This window comes from Primulina eburnea, chromosome 12 (assembly GCF_022965805.1).
Source record: "Primulina eburnea isolate SZY01 chromosome 12, ASM2296580v1, whole genome shotgun sequence".
NCBI classification, from domain to species: Eukaryota; Viridiplantae; Streptophyta; class Magnoliopsida; order Lamiales; family Gesneriaceae; genus Primulina; species Primulina eburnea.
Window position 1 is genome coordinate 7,109,486 of NC_133112.1, and position 20,236 is coordinate 7,129,721.

The 20,236-nt window shown below is 32.9% G+C and overlaps 1 protein-coding gene across 1 annotated transcript; it reads left to right on the forward strand.

Annotated features, from left to right (window-relative positions):
- Window positions 1-541: 541 nt before the first annotated feature.
- On the forward strand, window positions 542-1,525 carry LOC140807908 (uncharacterized). Its single transcript, XM_073164864.1, has one exon. It carries the CDS (start codon window positions 600-602, stop codon window positions 1,521-1,523), a length of 924 nt encoding a protein of 307 aa, XP_073020965.1. The 5' UTR covers window positions 542-599; the 3' UTR covers window positions 1,524-1,525.
- Window positions 1,526-20,236: the final 18,711 nt, after the last annotated feature.

Sequence of the window (20,236 nt, forward strand, 5' to 3'; positions counted from 1 at the left end):
AAATTAATGTATTTTTCAGAAATCAAACGTACTTTTTATAAAAATTAATGCTATGTGAATTGTAGCTAAATCCATGTCACTATTAATATCTTGATTCTTATTAAATGTATTTTTTTCGAAGATAGAAAAGTAAGTCTCTTGTGAGACGATTTCACAAATTTTTATCTGTGAGATTGGTCAACCCTACCGATATACTCAATAAAAAGTAATAATCTTCGCATAAAAAGTAATCTTTTTTCATGGATGACCCAAATAAGAGATCCGTCTCACAAAATACGACGTGTGAGACCATCTCGCACAAGTTTTTGCCAAGATTAGAATTGTTCCAAAGATTAACAAATACCTCTACATATAAGATCCGTATTTTTTTTTTTTCAAAGAATCACTTTATATAATCTTATGCAACATTCCGTCGTATCCAATAGGTGAGTGTCATCTTACCAATGTACGTACAGATGTATATGATATGTGTGGAGTATATATATATATATATATGACATTCAAAACTAAAATGCATGCACATTCAAATTCAAATTCAAATTCAAATTCAAAACCAAAATCAAAATTTAAGAGTGCGTAACGGATTTTGATATTTCCGAATGGAAAATCACAAATTCATCCTCAGAATTTCTCGTTTGTTGTCTTCTTCTTTTGCTTCTTGCCGTTTCAGAGCCCTGCCAGATGTTGCTGATAGCTCCATCTCCATGCAAACTAATAACTGCAATAACATCATTATTCCCCATGAAAACGACAGCTCGCCCCTCATCAAAATACCTGAAAAAACGCTAAAAAATGATGGATTTTCAGGTTCGATTAGTTATCCCTGCAGGAAAAAAGAGGTGATCAATCGGAGTCCTTCGTCTCATAGCGGGTGGTTTAGTAGTACCGATGAGAAGTTCCCGGATAATGACGCTTTCTTCAGCTTTTCGTCTTGCTCCGGCGAGTCCTTTCGACTGAGAGATCGCCGCCCCAAGGTAAGATGTGATGAGATGAAAAGCATCGATGAAATTGGAGAATTACGTACCAGTTCTTCAGTAATATCTGCATCCATATCAGCGAAGATCACGACTCCATCTCATGATGTCATCACGGGAAGCAGCCGCCATATGCCACCACCTTCGCCGCCTCAAACCGCCAACACTATTCTCCATGAAACTTCTAACAAGCATCCCACCGTGACAAAAACCCATAAAAAGAATAACGACCTGGGGTGCGATCAAATGTCAGCCAGGATATACTATTCCGGCCAGAAAGCGAAGAGCACTCGACGGAGAGCTGAGATGAGGAAGAAATTCGGCGGCGGTGCGACGGTTGGAGAGTGTCTGGCGGTGGAGAAGAAGTCGAGGAATCCTCGCAGGGATTTCAAAGCATCAATGGTGGACATGATTTTGGCGAAACAGTCGCTCGGAGCAGAGGATCTGGAGAGACTGTTGATTTGTTTTCTGTCTTTGAATAGTGTTCGTCATCATGGCCTGATTTTCGAAGTTTTCTCTGAGATTTGTGAAACTTTGTTTCGTTTTTGAGTTACTTTAATCGATTTTGTTAATGTGTATTTATTGTTTCTCAATGAATATCTGTTCACTCTCAAATATACAATTGTTTCTTTGATCATTAGAGCATATATCACACGTATTTACACTTACCTTTTCTTAAAAACATACCATCCACATTACACATTACATTCATTTTGAGTCTCAAATTCCACACAACTCTTTATTTTTATTTTACATCAAGTAAAAATATTTTCATTTTGTTAAAAATATTTAAATGATTATTATTTAAAATAATTAATAATATTATTTTAAAATATATTTATCAACTAAAATAATTTCATCTTATTTTACAAGTGTAATTTATTTAAAATTAAATTTTTATTATAAATTCAAATGACGGAGTACAATGAAAAAAATCGCACTTAAATAAAATTAAAAATAACGTATAGATTAAAATTTTTAAAATATGTAAAATACTAATCACGAATTGTTGTTGTATTGTGCCAAAATATGCTCATTTAAGTCGACATGAAGTTGGTGATGCACTTGATTATCATGTAGTTAGGAATTTATCCGGAGATAATCAAGATATCCTCGGTTGGAGCCTGTATGGCTTGTGCTCAATCGTCACTTTCATCGTTGTATCAATTTGTCACGTGATCCCTTCATCTTCAACAATCATGTTGTGCAAACCTTGAGATACGACCGCAAAGAATGCATGCTCTATCCACAAGTCTTGATACACGATCGCTTCAAGAACGGTGGTTGGTGACTCATGTCCTCTTGTAAATTGGCATTTTCAAGTAACATTAAGATTTATTTCATTCCTAGTACATGCAATCAAGGCCGTCCAACATGCTAGGGAAGTACTGCCTCTCATCATGCATTTAAAGAAGACATTGATCATCATCAACATTCAAACTTCTCAAGTATCGATCTACAAATATTTCGACCACATATCTGCAGAGCTTGAAAGTCACTTGATGACAGTTTATTCACCCATACATACACTTAAAAAAAATACTCTTATAGAAGCAGGCTTTTTAAATTTTAAGAGCGATTTTTAATTGTTCCAGCACTTTTACCACCGGTTGCAAAATCATTCCTCTTATTGACGGTTTATTTCATCCTACCCATGTGAGTATTGCCCCCATGATAGGATGGATGGCCAAGATTTGCCCATGTATATATATGACCCACTTTTTTTTTTTTTGAAATTGTATGTGTGGCAAGATCTTACTCGTTGAAATGAAGTGGTGGTAGTGCCCACGTAGGTACGATCGCATCTACCCTTATTGACCCTCATATATCTTATAGATAAGTTTTTTCAACCGGTGGTACAAGTTGAAGAACCGCTTCTATTGTTCATTTTATGTTCTGTTTGATAATGCTCGTATATGTCAGACATATTTACAACAGCTTTAGGAAAAAATTCAAAGTGTTTTAAAAGGTGTGAAGTGTGAGAATGGTCTTACACAGCTCCTACATACCATGGATATAAGAGCGATTTGCAACCTTTGATGTAGGCAATTAAAGAGCGGTTTGAAATCAATTGTGCACACTGTGCATATTACAACGATTTTGGAACACTCCTATAGTTGTGCATTTAGGAGCTGCTTCAAAGCGTTCTAAAATGAGCGATGAATAAGAACGATCATCCACCTCTCCTATACACCATAGATATAAGAGTGCTTTGCAACCACTATTGATGGTAACAACTAAAGAGCGGTTTGAAACCGATCATACACGTCGTGCATATGACAGCAGTTTCGAAACATTTCTGTAGTCATGCATTTAAGAGCAATTTCAAAGCAAACTAAAAGCTGTGAGGTGTAAGAACAGTCTTACAACGCTCCTACACGCCATATATATAAGTTCGATTTCACCACTATTGATGTTGATAATTTAAGAGCGGTAGCAAATATATGTCATCGATATAGGAGCAAAAAATATAGGATCGGTGTCTAACTATTTTGGAAATTGTTTGCACTAAGAATGGTTTTCCGCCATTCTTATACGACATTGATATGATAGTAGTTTTTGAAAAATTTAGAAGCAACTGTAAACCGTTTTATAGATTTAGAAGCAACTGTAAACCGTTTTTGAAAAAGTACTAGATATAGGAAAAGTTTGGATTCGGTCTTCAAGTCAAAAATATTAGAACAGTTTTCGACCATTCTTGAAAACAATTGTTTAAAAAAAGCTTTGAAACCCCTAATTCGGCCATAAATTTGGAAAATTTTGGACCTCTTTTTAACCAGTAAATTTAAGAGTTGTTTCCAATCATTTATAAAACAATCAATGTTCGAGCCAAAATTTAGAATGATTTTAAAGAAATTATTTGGAATTTCTTCTATTGTTATATCAATATGAGCGATTTGAAGGAGTATTCATACAACCAATGCTAAAAGTAGTCAATAGGTACACTTCCTAAACCTACCCTTAAAAAATAAAGCAATAAAGTGGTCCACGACATCGGTTATTTGAAAACTGCTGTTACATATCTTCGATACAAGCAATATCTGGAATGCTCTTAATAGTTATATCAATAAGAGCAATTTATAGAAGTGATTTATACTACTAATACTAAAAGTATTCAATAAGTATAATTTTCAAAGCAATCCTAAAAAAGCAATTCCATAAAAGCAGCCAACAACATTGGTTTTGTGAAAACCGATGTTAGAAATATTCAATTAGAGTAGTTGCTTGCCCCCGACTCCGAGTTCATTGCCTTCTTTCATCTTTGTGCCAACAATGTGATCAATGGGTTGTGAAGTAAACATTGGATGGTCTTTCACGATTCGCCACATATGCTTGAGATTAAATGCAGTGTCATGATTTTCCTCCCTATATTTTTCATACTAAAGCCATAATATATTCTCGTCACTATAGTCTCTTTGATATGAACTATAAATGCTATTGTAATTCGAGTTGATGCGATATACCTTCTTTTAGATGGTATTATGCTAGTGCGATCGCATGACACTTGAAATTCTCTTTGGTGAACATGCGAGGTCATTCTCATTGTAGTAGCTTGTAACACGTCCCTAGAAAGCATCCGGATTATGATTATTGTTGATGATTGGGTCATTGTTAATAGTGAAAAACGATCTCACTAAGACATCGGCTTCAATATTTTTCCAAGTTGTCTGCTTTCTCCTACACTATCGCCTGAATCTGTCTTTTCCAAATTTACGACCTCCATTGAGGATTTACCTTCAGACACTTTATTCTTTTGAACAGAAGTATGAGTTGCCCGTTATTTTTCCATCATAGATGTAAAGGTCGGCATACATGTTGCATGTGGATTAGAAAATCCATAAAAAGAAGAAGACATGAAACATTGATTGCTCTTATTTTCCAATATGGTGGAACAAACGGAAAATTTTGGAAATTGAGAATATTGATAATTTGGTTAGATTTTTGAATTGGGTATAAGCATTTTCTTCCGGCATGTTTGAAGAATTCACGAAATTTCAAAAAAACCATATTTTATTTTTATTCTTTTCGGATAAAAAAAATGGATTACAAAAATAAATATTAAAAATGAAATTTAAATGTCGATGATAGAATATATGAGATTTTGGGAGTTAAACATGACTTAGAATAATGTATTCGGATGAATGAAATAATTTGTAGAAATCGATAGACGATTTTTTATTTTTTTTTAATTGATTTGACCATTTTATATATGATAATTTAAACATGATCTTTTAACATTCTGCTATTGTTGGAACATTTAGTTTTGGTGTTTAATAAAAACATCACAATTGAATTCGAGCAGAAACTGAAATCAGCAGCCTAACTGATTGCAAACCAAACTGATATCTAGCGTAAAAATCAACCTACCAAACTGATCTAGAGACTTCAGATTTAATTCAAATCGTCAGGCTATTACTTTAAATACAATTGTTACAATGACCTTATCGAGAAGTTGTAACGAACCGTACTTTTCATACTTAAAATTTACGGAAAAATTAAAAATTTTCTTAAATATAAATATCCATACGGTCGTCACTCATCATTCATCAAAATAATATTTGAAATCAATATCGTCCACTAAAATTTGCTAAAAGAAAACCTGCCTCATAATATCTAACATTCAAATCATAAAATCAGAGTGCAAATGTTTTCATGCTTAAAATCTTAAGATAACGTAGGCGGTCCTCGGGTCTAGCCTCCCACTCAGTCCAAGCCTGCCCCTTGGTCGCCACCTCCCGTCTCCTCATCAACATAGTCACCTGCATCGATCAAGTCTAGTGAGTCTAAAGACTCAACACGTATAAACTGTTATAACGAGTACTACATAATAAAATCGCATGCATCTTAAAAATAGAACGTACATAACTTGAAACTTGAGCTTGCATGATAACTTGAACTTGCATACATACATAGACGTGCCATCACGTGAAACTTTCATAATCATAACTGCATACTTGAGCGTACTAAAACATACATGACTTCATCATTTTTCGTAGAGGATGTTTCAAAGCAAGTGACCCATAGCATAATAAACGCCTGATCAGACACACCACAGTACTGGGCTGACAGGGACGTATCCACTGCCGCATACATGAGATCCCCGTTCATAATTTAACGGGCTGGTTGGTCCCCGTTCATAATTTAACTGCTTTCCAACCACGATCTAACCCGTTCATAATTTAACGGGGCGGAGAGGTCCTCGGCCACGTTCACCGACTTCCAAACCCATTCATAATTTGATCACAAGACATTTAGCATACCTCAAAAACTTAAAATATTTTCTTTGCACGTCATACATACTTACTTGGCGTTGAGGGATTCATTGGACTTCGACATGGGGCCGTTGCTGCACAAACTAGCATGAAATTTGCATACTGAACTTGCATAACTTAACGTAGAAATCATACTTACTCCCGAGTTCAATCATTACTTAGGACATTCTAAAATTTCTCATGACGCGACCCTGATAATCCTTGCACTAAACCATGACGTCTAACCTCAAAGCATACTAAATTATTTTTTCCAAAAACGAAGGACACGGACCCCGTACCTACATCCGTGTAGGGGTCTGTGTAGACTCTGGAAGTAGACACCGAAAGGAAGCAAAGGCACGGACCCCGTGTCAGGGTCCGGGTGGACATCCGTGTAGGTACTGGAAGAATACACTAAGTGAAACCCAAAGGCACGGACCCCGTGCCCTCATCCATGTAGGGGTCCGTGTAGATACTGGAAAAAGACGCCGAGAAGAAAACAAAGGCACGAACCCCGTGTCAGGGTCCGTGTACGGGTCCGTGTACCCACTGTGATCGCGAATTTACGAAAATTCTGTACATGCTTTGCTGAACATCCTAGACTCGATTACACGGACTATGAAACGACACCATGAGTCGTTCCTAGAACACTAAGGCATTATACCAAACCCAAGTAAACATTATCATTACCCCAAGAGTAACAAACCATCAACAACAATGACACAACTCAAAATTCGTCCCAATGTTACTTCCTACGACTCTTGATTCAACTTAGTGCCTATCGACCCGAATGAACCATTAGTGACCGTCCAAATAACATAAACAAGGTACCTATACGCAGCAACGATCACCCGTCGATCCCCAACGAAGCCTGCAACAATTAAACTTCAAGGATACATCAATATCATAACTTTTCTGAAAACGCAGTTTGAGCAGTCCCACGAAAAACATCATAACTCACTCAATTTTCATCCAAAAATCTCGAATTTTATATCAAATGGAAGGCATCAAAAAGTTCTACAATTTTCTAGTTGAAAGTTTTCTCAAAATCCCGACAGAAAAATCACAGTTTTCAATAGAACAGTGAGTTACGAGATTTCAGATCTAAAAAGTATTTCAAACGCATTCAAACCATTTTCCGCTCAAACGACGAACGTCACACATGGATTTTCACGCATAAAAATACACAACGCATACTATGACAAGGTCGATGCAGAAAAAACAGAATATACGTGCCTTTTGATATTTAAAGATACCGTAACGACGACACCGAAGCGGAGATGGAGCGAGGCTTGTTCCGGGACGAACGTGGCACCGTTTTCTTGCAATAAAAAACCACCGAAATTTGCTGGAAAGGTAAGGGGAAGGGGGCGGCTGCTTTCTACCTTAGAACCCTAGGTTTTTCTTTCTTTTAAAATCTGAAAATGAGATGTGTAGGGTGTGTTGTGTGTTTTAGTGTGTGTAAAAACATGTAAGTGTGTGTGAGTGTGTGTAACGTGTGTGTGTGTTTTAATTAGGAGAGATTCTTGCTAAATTAACTATTTAAAATACTACTTAAAGGTTAACACTTAATAATTCACTCAAAACTCTCCAATTAAAATGATCTCACACCAATTTTTTTTAAAAAATTTTAAACTCTTAAATCACTAAATACATAATAATGCTTTAAAATATTAAAACTTAATAACTTATTAAAAATGCCCCATCCTCAACTTGGAATAAAATACCATGTTTTAAATTGTCACAATCGTCACCGGTCTCTTCCTCGATCCCGCCTCGAAAAATCGCCTGAAACATGAAGCTTGAAAAAGACATTTTAACGTGTATCACAATGAACGTGAATAATTTAAAATAATGCATTTTCATAACTTATGCATGGCTAAAACTCATTTAAAATAATTAAATGATCTAATAATTAAATGAATGCATGAGTTATACGTGTATTGAATTTGGGCACTACAGAAGTGATTAAGGATCAGAACCTAAAGTAATACAACTTTTTGTTCATACCGATCAGTGTTAAGGATCAGAGTGACAGTATCTGTCATAAGTCAACTGATACTAGAAAAGATGATGAATCGACAACAAGTACATTTGCAGTCTTGAATTTATATTTTTTGTACAAGTTATCGTGAACATTGAGACTATATATCAGATCAGTTGAACCAGCCAGAGACAACAATTCTCGATTGAAAAAAAGCCAATCTCTTTGCAAAAATATTAAAAAAAAGTCAGATTAAAGAAGAAGTACACTCTGATTCGTTATTTATCTGATCATTTCAAGGATCATATTGGTGCACAAAATTCTTTTGTTTAGTTCACATAAGGTGTGAGCAAGAAACTCTATTGCTTTAAGTATTCAGTTTTAGTTTTACTAAGAGTTTCAGTTAGGCACCGTTAAGTTCTAACTGAAGTGGGTAACTTCAAATCACATGTAATTATCAAAATTTTTAGTGCAAACCTCCCTCGAAGAATAAGGGGTGATGTAGGAGTATTGAAGTCTCCGAACATCCATAAAAAATATTCCTGCATTTATTTATCATTTAGTCTATCTTCTCTTAACCACCCAACTGAATAGTCATTTGTTCAAATCAGTTTTAGTAAACGTATTTCAGCACAATTCAAAGAAGGTTTAAGGTGTAATTTTGACCGAGTCATGATCGGACGGACCGAAGATGGTTCGGAAGCACCGAAGAGTTCGTAAGGTCCGAAGTGAGTTCGGTGGATCCGATCATTAGGTGTCAAGTGTTGATCGACACGTGGGAGTTCGGAAGGTCCGAAGTGGGTTCGGTGGATCCGATCATGAGGTGTCAAGAGCAGCTGGACACGTGCAAGTTCGGACGGTCCGAAGTGTATGATCGGAGGATCCGATCATGAGCTGTCAAGAGCCAATGGACACGTAGCGTTCGGACGTTCCGAAGTGGTGTTCGGAGGATCCGAACATGGCCTATAAATAGTGCTCGGATTTCTCATTTGTGACTTGCCATTCCTTGAGTTAAGTCTCCTCTTTGAAAGTTTTGGAAGGATTCTAGGGCTAGTTGTTGTTCGAGCGATAGCCAAGAGCTGCCGGGATTGGTAGCATAGCAGCGCCGGAGTTTCGAGGCAATCGACATCAAAGGGCTGTCGACGGACGAAGGTAAACCCTAAACCTTTGGTAGTACTAGGGAGTACTGGTTTTGCTAGCCGAGCATGGTAGTATTGATTGAGTATGCTTTTGATGCGTAGGCTTGTGCTAGACCTGATTAGCGGTGTTGCGTAAGGCTAGGCTTGCTGTGATAGAGGTACGAAAGTACTATCCGAGATATCCTGGTTGAGTATACATTCATATATGTGTTGCATGATTATGTGGTGCATTGATATATGTCATATGATGCATGCTATTATGTCACGTTTATTACTGCACGTTGCATTTCATGTTGAGCCGTATTCTTCTTCGAGATAGCCTTTACTGTTGAGCTGTATCTCTTTCGAGATAAGCTATATCTTGGGGCCGCTCAGCCCTGTCTTGTGGACGCATGGACACCGAGAGTACACAGTGGCCGACGGGTCGGGAGGGCTTCGGTGGTCCGGGACATTTTAGGTCCACGTCTGTCTTGTAGTGGATGCAGTGACCCAGAGGTTGGACCGCGCGGCACTATCCACTTGGCGCCTCTAGACTGAGCATTGTTGAGATCCTTTTGTGATTCCTGTTTCTTGACTACCCCGGTATCATGATCATAGCATGTGACATAGGTCACACTTGTACGGGGTTCTTACGCTCACTTCGTTTGTTATTCTTGAATTCCTCGGGCACTCAGGTAGCTCAGAGAGCAAGGAAGTTGATACTGGTGTTTAGTTTCATTGATTCGATATGTTGTATGGTGTTATTCTAGACTTCGATTGGTGATATCAACTTGGATTGTGATTAGGTATTTGATGCTAGTTTTTGAATAGTGATTCTGGAAGCACATTCACACTTGTTGACTTTCAGAAGACTCTATCGACAAGAAGAAAGTTTCAGCATTGTTAACACAATCAAAAAAATTCAAACAAAATATATTCAATCCTTCTAAATTTCTAAACTCGATCTTGAAAGTTTGTTTAAAATCATTTTTATTAAACATGATATTTTAAATTTTTTTTTTAAAAAATGTAAATACATTAAAAGGGGGGAGTGCATCACATGGGAGTATGCCACAAGCCGCCGGCCACTTCCCAGCCCTAGGGATGTAAATGAGCCGAGCTGTTCGCGAGTTTTTCGGATCTCGGCTCGTTAAAAAGCTCGTTCGGGCTCGTTCGTTAAGCTTATCGAGCCGAGCCCGAGCCTTATTTTGGGCTCGACAATTTTGTTGAGCCGAGCTTGAGATTAATGATGTTCGACTCGTTAGCTCGTGAACATGTTCGATAATAGGTTCGTGAGCTCAAAATTGAGCTCGGCTCGTTTAGCTGGCTCGTGAGCTCGAGCTCGGGTTCGAGCTCGGCTCGTTTAGGTAGATCGTGAGCTCGAATTTGAGATAATTAATGAGTTATAATATTAAAATAATTATGTATGATAAATAATAATAAATTAAAAATTAAAAATCTATACATATTATAACAATGTGAATTAAGGTCAAAGTTATTTTTTTTATTTGCTTGTAGATGAAGTGAACATATATTTTTCACAAAATATTAAATTGAGTATGATTTGTTTTATTTTGTAAATCTATAATCTTTTGAATGAGTTATATATACAAGAAGTTTCTCAGAAAAAAAAATTTAATATATACAAATTTAATAATTCCAATAATATAGTATGAAATATAAAAAAAATTATGTTATCTTAATTTTGAATTTTTGTATTTAAATAACATATTGCATAAATATGTTATATCATTAAAGAGTTGAACACTTTTTGATAAATATAATAAAATATTAATTAAATCATATTTTGTCAGTTGTCTAGAAGATAGAATAACCAAAATTCATTGATTTTATTTGCTTGTAGATTAAGTTAAAATATTTACAAAAAATAAATATAATTTGTAGAATACTGAAATAACAAAATTCTTTGATTTTAATTGCTTGATGAAACAATTTTTTTTCTACAAAACACTTAATTGTGTGGAGATTTGTAGAGGCATCAAATAGAGAAGAATATACATTTCTTCTCATAAGATTTGCTAATGAAGATGGCGAGAATATTGTTTTTCAAAGAGAAGAAAAAATTGATGACAAAAAAAATCATGAAAGCAATATAAATTGAAAATATAAAAGAAGAAAAAATTTGACGCAATAATTTAATTTAAGGTTTAGAATATATTATGTATATTATATTTTTATTTTTAATAAATCAATAACACGTGATAAAATAAGTGGTCAACATTATGTATTATACTTTTTTCTTCTCTCAAATTTAATTTTAACACCTATTGTGATATCAATTTTATATTATATTTTCTCCAATGTCTAATTTATACAAAATTATAATATTTATTACTAATATGTTTTTCAACAATTATTAATTTATTTAGATTGTGCTTGGATAAATTGATTTCAAATTTATGGATTAGAATTATAATTTTATTGTTAACAATGAAACAATATATCAAATCTTGAATCTACACATTATTATTTCAAATAACATTATTATTTGGTGGACTTGAACAATATCATAACTAACATGAAATACTACTATATAAACATGAAATGAGTGGATTTGAAGTTTATGATGTTACATCTCTAAATAACAAAAATACATTTGAATGTATTGAAATCCATGGATTTGAAATCCTTCCAATCAAGAATAACCTTAGATTTATAACACATAAAATTTTTTAAAGAAATATCTTTTGCAATCATTTTATAATACATATAGTATAAATTATATTACATTGAATTTCCTTCGGATAATGCTAAAGGTACAACTAATATATAGTACTGCGATATTTACAACAATTATATCGTGAGATTTTGTTATTATCTAATGAGATTTTATATTTAATTTATCATGAGATTTTGATAAATGAAATTTCTATTGATTTTTTTGAATTATAAGAATTATTGTACAAATTTGGTTGCACATAGCATTACTCATTTCTATCGACTAATATAACATGAAATCATTAATATATAATTTTTTGTAAATTAATCTCTTCTGATCTCATTTCTTCAAGAACAATTATCGATAATAGAAATGTATTTTCACGTGCGTCGCACGTATCTTTACCTAGTTATATTAAAAATGTGAATGTTATGGCAATAATCACTAGTAGAAAAATCGGATTTTATTTCGGCAGACTTTACTTCGACAATAATAAATTACGAAGTAATACATTACCAATAACTTCAGTAATAACACAAGCGAAGTAAAATAATATATTTTACTTCGGATGTTTAAAAACACGGGCTTCACTATATTTTTTTATTATATTTTATTTCGGTATATCAATGTTGACGAAGTAAAAAAATAAGAAAAATAATTTTATGCTGAAGTAATAAGATGAACCGCGCAGATTAACAAAGGAAATTAAACTATGCTGAACATTTAGCGACGGTTTGTCGCTAAAAAACCGTCGCTGATTTAAGCAGCGACGGTTTGTCGCTTAAAAACCGTCGCCGATTTAATCAGCGACGGTCTTCCAAAAATCCGTCGCTAAATTTTCCGAGCTTCATAACTTCCGAACGAGCCGAGCCCGAGCCTTATACTGTTCGGCTCGGCTCGGCTCGGCTCATTTACATCCCTACCTAGCCCCTTGGACGCGTGCATGCATGCGCTTGTAGTTTTTGTGTGGTCTATAACACCACAATCACACAACCATTGTAGATGCTCTTCCCGCTTACTACTATTTGTACAAATATGTCTACTGAAAGAAATATTTCTCCATATTATTAAATTTAGATATATGCGACCTTTACACACACATGTATAGCAATTTTAGCCTTGTATGTTTCTTTTTTTGTATTTTTTTATCATCATGTTATTAAATTTCAATATTAGTTTTGAAGTTTTTGATTTTTGCTGATTTTAGTCATTTTTCATTTTAAGTACTCATGTGACATTTTATACGTAAGCACCACACTAGCACCATATCAACATCATATAAAAACCTAAAAATGAAAAAAAAAATCGATATCAGACTAAAGACTAAAATATGAAAATATAAAATATCAAAATCGCAAAAAACAAAATTACGAAGCCAAAATTACAATTTTACCATAAATTAATTTATCAATCCAAAGTACAATTACAAATGACTTCCTTCTCATTAAATATAGTTTCTCCTTCACACATTGATGTGTTTATGATATGTTAATTGGTTATAAAATTTACTTTTTGTTCTTCAAATGACATTCTTTTTTCACATGGAAATTGTGTGGTGAACTAGTTTTGCTTGGGTCTAGGGTCCAGATTAATGTCATGAAATGCAAGCCCATAAATCTTAAAGCCCAATTTTTGTGGGCTTCAAGCCCAGTCTCCATATCAAAGCTAGCTTTTATAGGGGTAAACTTATATTTCCAATAAAAATTCATTTTAAAAAATTTATAGAGGACGCATGTTAGTCACCTTAATTTAATTAATTAAATTAAAATTCTATGATTATAACATAATTTGGTTCCAAGCAGTTTTCTATTTATATGTTTCTGTTTACATATATTTTTCCAGAGTAGTTAACTATATGTGCCAGATAAAATAGGAACAATATCACAGCTCGAAAAGTACAACCACCCAAGTAGATATTACAATTTCTTCTTAACCCGACTGAGAAAACCCAAATAGAAGAGGATATGAAAGAAATTTTTTAACCCATTAAATAAATGAACAATCGAGTATAGAGATATTCGTGTATGGGATGAAGGAAGCTCTTAAAGAATCATACTCATATCCGACCCTAATACTCGATTAAATTAATATATATATAACCCATTAAATAAATGAACAATCGAGTATAGAGATATTCATGTATGGGATGAAGGAAGCTCTTAAAGAATCATACTCATATCCGACCTTAATACTCGATTAAATTAATATATATATATATATAGACACACACACACACACACATATATGATTTTTTTGGCTATTATATTAATTCAATGTGCTTTTGTCGAATGATATTAGTTGGATAATATGAGAAAATTATAAGTATAGAGGTGATGTTATTTTTGTAGGATAACGATGTTAGGATAAATGTTTACAATATTTTGTTATTTCTTCTATAATGTTTAATTTGCTAGTTTTTATATTTAATTTTTTCCTTTTTTTTCCAACAATTTAATAGATATCTATAGCTTACTCGAAATAATTCAAACTTGAGAAAATACAATTATAAGTAGAATATAGATATTCAATCTTCCGATGGATATGAGGATGATGATGATGATGAATACAATAAATAGGGATGGAGACAGATGATATGAAATAATACTCAAACCCGACCCATTGGCACCCCTATACCCTACCCTCAAATTAGAATGCAATATTCCCTATGTCCAATTCATTAAGGCTGATTTCTTTTTTATCCGTCTCATTTATAAAGTTTAGTTTCTATATCTATACTATATTATTAAATGTGAGACTCTTAGAGTAATTATCTTAGAGGATACCAAAATATTTAAGTCCATAATTAACTTCTTACTTTAATAAAACATTCTCAAGTAATTCCATATTTTACATAGAAAAAAAAGCCAAACAAACTTCCCTTTTAAATCAAACAATTTTTTTAAATTAAAAATAATTTCGTGTTAATTGTTTAGTATTATTTGATCAAATTAAAATAATAATAACACATGCAATGCGTGTGCATAATTTACTAGTCTAAGATTATTTTTCCATTTCTTTTATCAATCTACACCTATTTAATTTATGTTTTTGTTATTAATTTGTTCATTTAATTTTTAAAATGTAATATTTTAATTATTATATTTAATGTTAGAAATCCCGATATTTCTTTTGGTTAGATGTCCATTTCTTGGAAATATGGTCATTTTATTTTTTTGAAGAGATGAATAACGACATATGTGAAAATTATAAAAATCCAATTAATAAAATTACTCTTGGAGGTGGGATTACTTCGATTACTTCAACGTTTTAAATATTTCAAACTTCTATAGGCTTTGGAAATATATAGAATTTAGGCGGTCAAATTTTACAATTTGGAGTTTAATTAGAATGTTTAGGTGATTGAAAATTTTGGAGTTAGTTAAGTTAAAATCATTTACTTGTAAAAAGTTTTTACCTTATATATTAAAATCTTCATTAAATAAGAATAAAATGATAAACTGTTTTATTAAATTTATCTTTCCAAACATTTTTTTTAATTTGTGTGAAAACACACACACACACACACAGATATATATATATATATATATATATATATATATATATATATATATATATATATATATATATATATATATATATATATATATATATATATATTCAAAATCTATGTGTAATGTCTGAAAATATAAAATCTCTTGCCTTCAATTTTATTAAAAAAAAATAATATATCTTTATATGTGAATTTTTTATCCAGCCAATATAAATGTTTATAATCTCAATTCATAGAATCTGTCTATCTTGAAAATGAAAAAAATGTTAAAGAAGGCAATTATTTGCTTAGATGGAGAAGATTCATTGTACTTGTTTCTTGTTTTCATTTATGTGATTATATTATGCTCAGATTCCCTTTCTCATGGAGTTGTCTTACTCTTAAGATATCGAAAGAATTTTAAGACCTTTTTTGCCACTGAATTTGGAAGGAAAATGCCCATTCAAAAGCAAGTCTTCCTTGCAAACCATTAATGAATAAAAAAGTTTTATATATATATATATAGTCCATCTGCATAAGATTATCGAAAAAAAGATATAAACAATATAAAATTGGTTACATATGTACACAAGTTATACATACATTTCTTTTGGAAAAATTGAAGTTTTGGTCCTATAAGTTATGTTTTGGGTTCAGAACGATTTTGATTTTCATACATTAACTTGTAACTTTTTTTGGTTTTGATTTTTTTTCCCCGAAACCTTTAAACTACATCGAATATGATTTATTTGCCACATATTTCTTCCTATGTGGAACATGTGGCAGGACTGAAGTACATATTACTCACATTAAAATTTGTTTGCTCAAACAGAAAGGAAAAAATAAAGCTTATAACCACCCCAATAATTCAAAATGAGAGCAATTTTTTTGTCATTTTTCTTTATTTTTGTGTATATATATTTGATGTGTGTAATATAAGATTTACTCTTGTTACAGGAGGCACGTAGGAAAACATCGATATCAAATAAGCAATATCTGACGGATTTAGTAGTTTCGGACAAAAAAAACATCGAAATTACTGAATGAAATATAATTCTGACAAGTTACATGACAGAAACTCAAAACAAGTAACTTACAGAACTAAAATCGCAATATTCTCCACTCGCTTTATATAATAATTTCTTGTTCGTAATTTGGACCAAACTGATACAATGGATTTGTGATTTTTTTGGGGTAACAATTATTTACAACTCTGGGGTGGGGAGACATTTGTTAAACGTGGGTGTCAAACACACGCCTCGTAGAGGAGAGGTATCCGCCAGCTGAGACAAAGGCCGGTGGCAATGGATTTGTGATTTGAATAAAAATAAGCAAGTTCATTAATACAAATTACAAACACATCATGACATCTTGTTTCTAATCGTATATGAAAGAAAAATTAATCAAACTGCTTATGATCGAGCTTAACCCTAACAAGTAACTAATCGTGTATATATATATATATATTTTGATATGCTGCACACTAAGGATAATAATTTCCCACGATTCTGACTTAGAATCCGATATTCGACCCGAATGGAAGAGGACATCAGAGAATTTTTTTATCCGATTAAATAAATGGATAATCAGGTATTGAGATTTTCGGATACATTGATGAAGGCGGGACTATATATATAAATATTTTCGGTAATGGTATTAATTATAATAAGATTTTGTATAAAATTGAATACCCGATTATGATGATGATTAATATAATAAATGGGGATGAAGATGGACGATATGAAATCCTTCCCAAACCCTACCCATTGTCATCCAAACTAAAAACCCATCGTGTTATGTGTGCACCGATGAGGTGACATTCACCTGTTGATGTAATGAAACATAGAAAATTATATATCTAATAGATGAATGTCACCTGCACGCTGGGTTTTCGGGTTTGGGTAGGATTTCCTATCGTCCATCTCCATCCCCATTTATTATATTCATCATGAAACATATAAAATTGTATATCCAATAGGTGAGACTGTCACCTCATCAATACAATACGGTGAGTGTATATCATATATATCAAAACTATATATATGTATGTATATGATATCTAATTTTTAAAAGTGATTCTGAGTTCGATTTAGGCTTAAAATATCTTACGTGTAATGAACATCTGGATATGCTTGATCATTTTCGAATAACAGCATGTCTCACGCGGCTGTTAATAAAAATGAACTCGAGGGCACGCGAGCTTTGTCAATGTTGGCTTCGTACTTTTTAGACAGTGGATCATGTGCGTGAAGGAAGTATGATAGAAATAGATCAGGTGAGAATGGAAAAATGGAGGTCCCTGAAATTACATACGTACACGCAGAAACATGAACCGAACGTGATCGACGAAGAAATAGATGATTGATGGTGACGCTGACGATGAGTCATTTTCTCGAATGTACATGCATCTGCATGCATGTTACATGTATTTTTGAAGCTCTAGCCTTTTTCTCTCCACTCCTAGATCTTGAAATTTTGTGCTGTAAAAGCCACATAATAGTGAATTTTCTATGTATCCAGCGTATACATGTGAATGCAAAAATATTGTATATTTTCTTAAATAACAGATGATGTCAATGCTTTCGAAAAATTCGGAAACATTAACTCATAAATATTATATAATATGGAAGCATTTGATGATATATTTGTAACTCGTTTTAATCGCTTGGCAAATAACATGAACACGTCAAAAACATAAATGTATCAGCTAAACCAAACCGAGAATGTGTTGCAAATCTGTTAGAGTAGGTGTTCAACGAGCCAACTTCTGGCGTGTGCTTTATTGACTCTTATGTAAAAAAAATATTTATTTTGATAATATATTAGGATTTTATCTATTTATGACATTTATTTTATTTGTAGATTCATGCAAGTTACATGGATAAAATTATTGAATATGCAAAAGGTACTATGAAGTTTGTCTATCAATGTAAGATCATGAAACTCATTAAGAAGTGTATCATATATTCTAAACAGATTTCTAGTTTCATTGGTAAGGGCATGAAGATGTCCATTCATACAGATGACTGATCATTTGATGATGCACTAAACAACCCTCCCTCAACTATCCAAGTTTTTATCAGTTATCGAGTGAAATAATCTACGGCTATGGTTGTACACCATTAGTTCTTAGACCCGGGACAACGTAGAAGCTCTACGTACACCATTAGTTCTTACAATTGTTACGTTACTGACTCCATTGAAGGTCATCAGATGGCGATGTTGGGTATAATTTTGAAATACGTAAGAGTTAATACTTTGTAGTCGGGAATTTACAATTGTTTCCTGTTTCGATCGGGATATATAAGTTAAAGGGATCATACTGTACGCTAACCATAACTTAAGGTTCTTGTAGGCACTATAAATGATACATACGGGATCATGAGACGATTTTATTAGACGCTCTAACTATGATCTAATGAGTGCAATCAAATTTGAGTTATGACATTCTTGATCAAGTGGTTGATGAAAATAATGAGGCTAATTAAGGTAAGTCGGAATTAAAATAAATGATGTTCTGAATCATATGAAGTTTTGAATCCACGACTAGATGTATCCATGAACCATTGAGGCTAACACAAGTATTGGATTTTGTGTTCCATTGAGATAATTAAGTTCAATGAGTTTAATTTGGTGACTGTAGTTTTATAGAGATTAAACAGATTGCTCATAATATAAGTGGATTCCATATAATAGAAGTTGTGGAAGTTAAATCAATTGCAGATTGAGTTAGCAGAGTGGAACTGCCTGTTTTAGTGAAGGAGTTCACAAAACTGGCATATGCCAAAAAATGGATAAGTGTAAATTTTGATCTTCGAAATTTTCAATTTTCTTTTTATGAACAAGATTTGTACCCTCAGTAAATCGGCATTGTCTGATCGTCGATCGAGGTTATAATAAGTTAACAATTAGTTCTCTTCAATCGATCGAGCCATTATCAATAACATATTATTTATTTATTTTTATTTTTTTTAAAAAAGACGAGTATAACTTATTAATCAAATTCTACCACCAAGTTAATGCTTTCAGGATTTTATTGGGTATCCCTCAATTTAAACAAACGAATTTGCAATTGTCATTAACATAATACGTTATGGTGCTAAGCTTAAGTGCATTACAACTAAAGAAAGCACATTGAGCAGTCACCATACAGTTTGACTTTAATGGAAAGATTCATTTTTAGATAAATATATATAAGGATTCCACACGAGTTTTTGTTTTTGAAAATGAAGATTTTAATAAATTTTATAAAATAAATATCGAGAATTTTTTAATTTAGAAAGAGCCATTACTGATATCTACTGCACCAATGGATGTGTCTGTGATTGAATAATATATAGTTCCTAATTATATATTAATGATATCATCAATGGATGCGGCTTTATTTAATTAATATATAGTTCCTAATTATATATTAATATCAGCTACAACATATATGATCTTAACATCACCAGCATTTTGTTGTTCACAATATAGGAAAAACTAGCCAGCCTAAAGGCGGGGGCCGGTGCTGGCTAATCCGTTCTGCTAGCCCGTTTTGACATGCCTAACTACATATATTCTTAATATCCTCATCATATATATATAGAGAGATATCGAAATGGCATAGGTTTGTCATGCGATATAAGATAAATGTATTGATTATTAGAGTAGGTTTCCCGTAAGCTAACTGCTGACTTAGGATTTTATATATTGACTATATGTAAAAACCGTCTTTATTTTAATATAAATTACATTA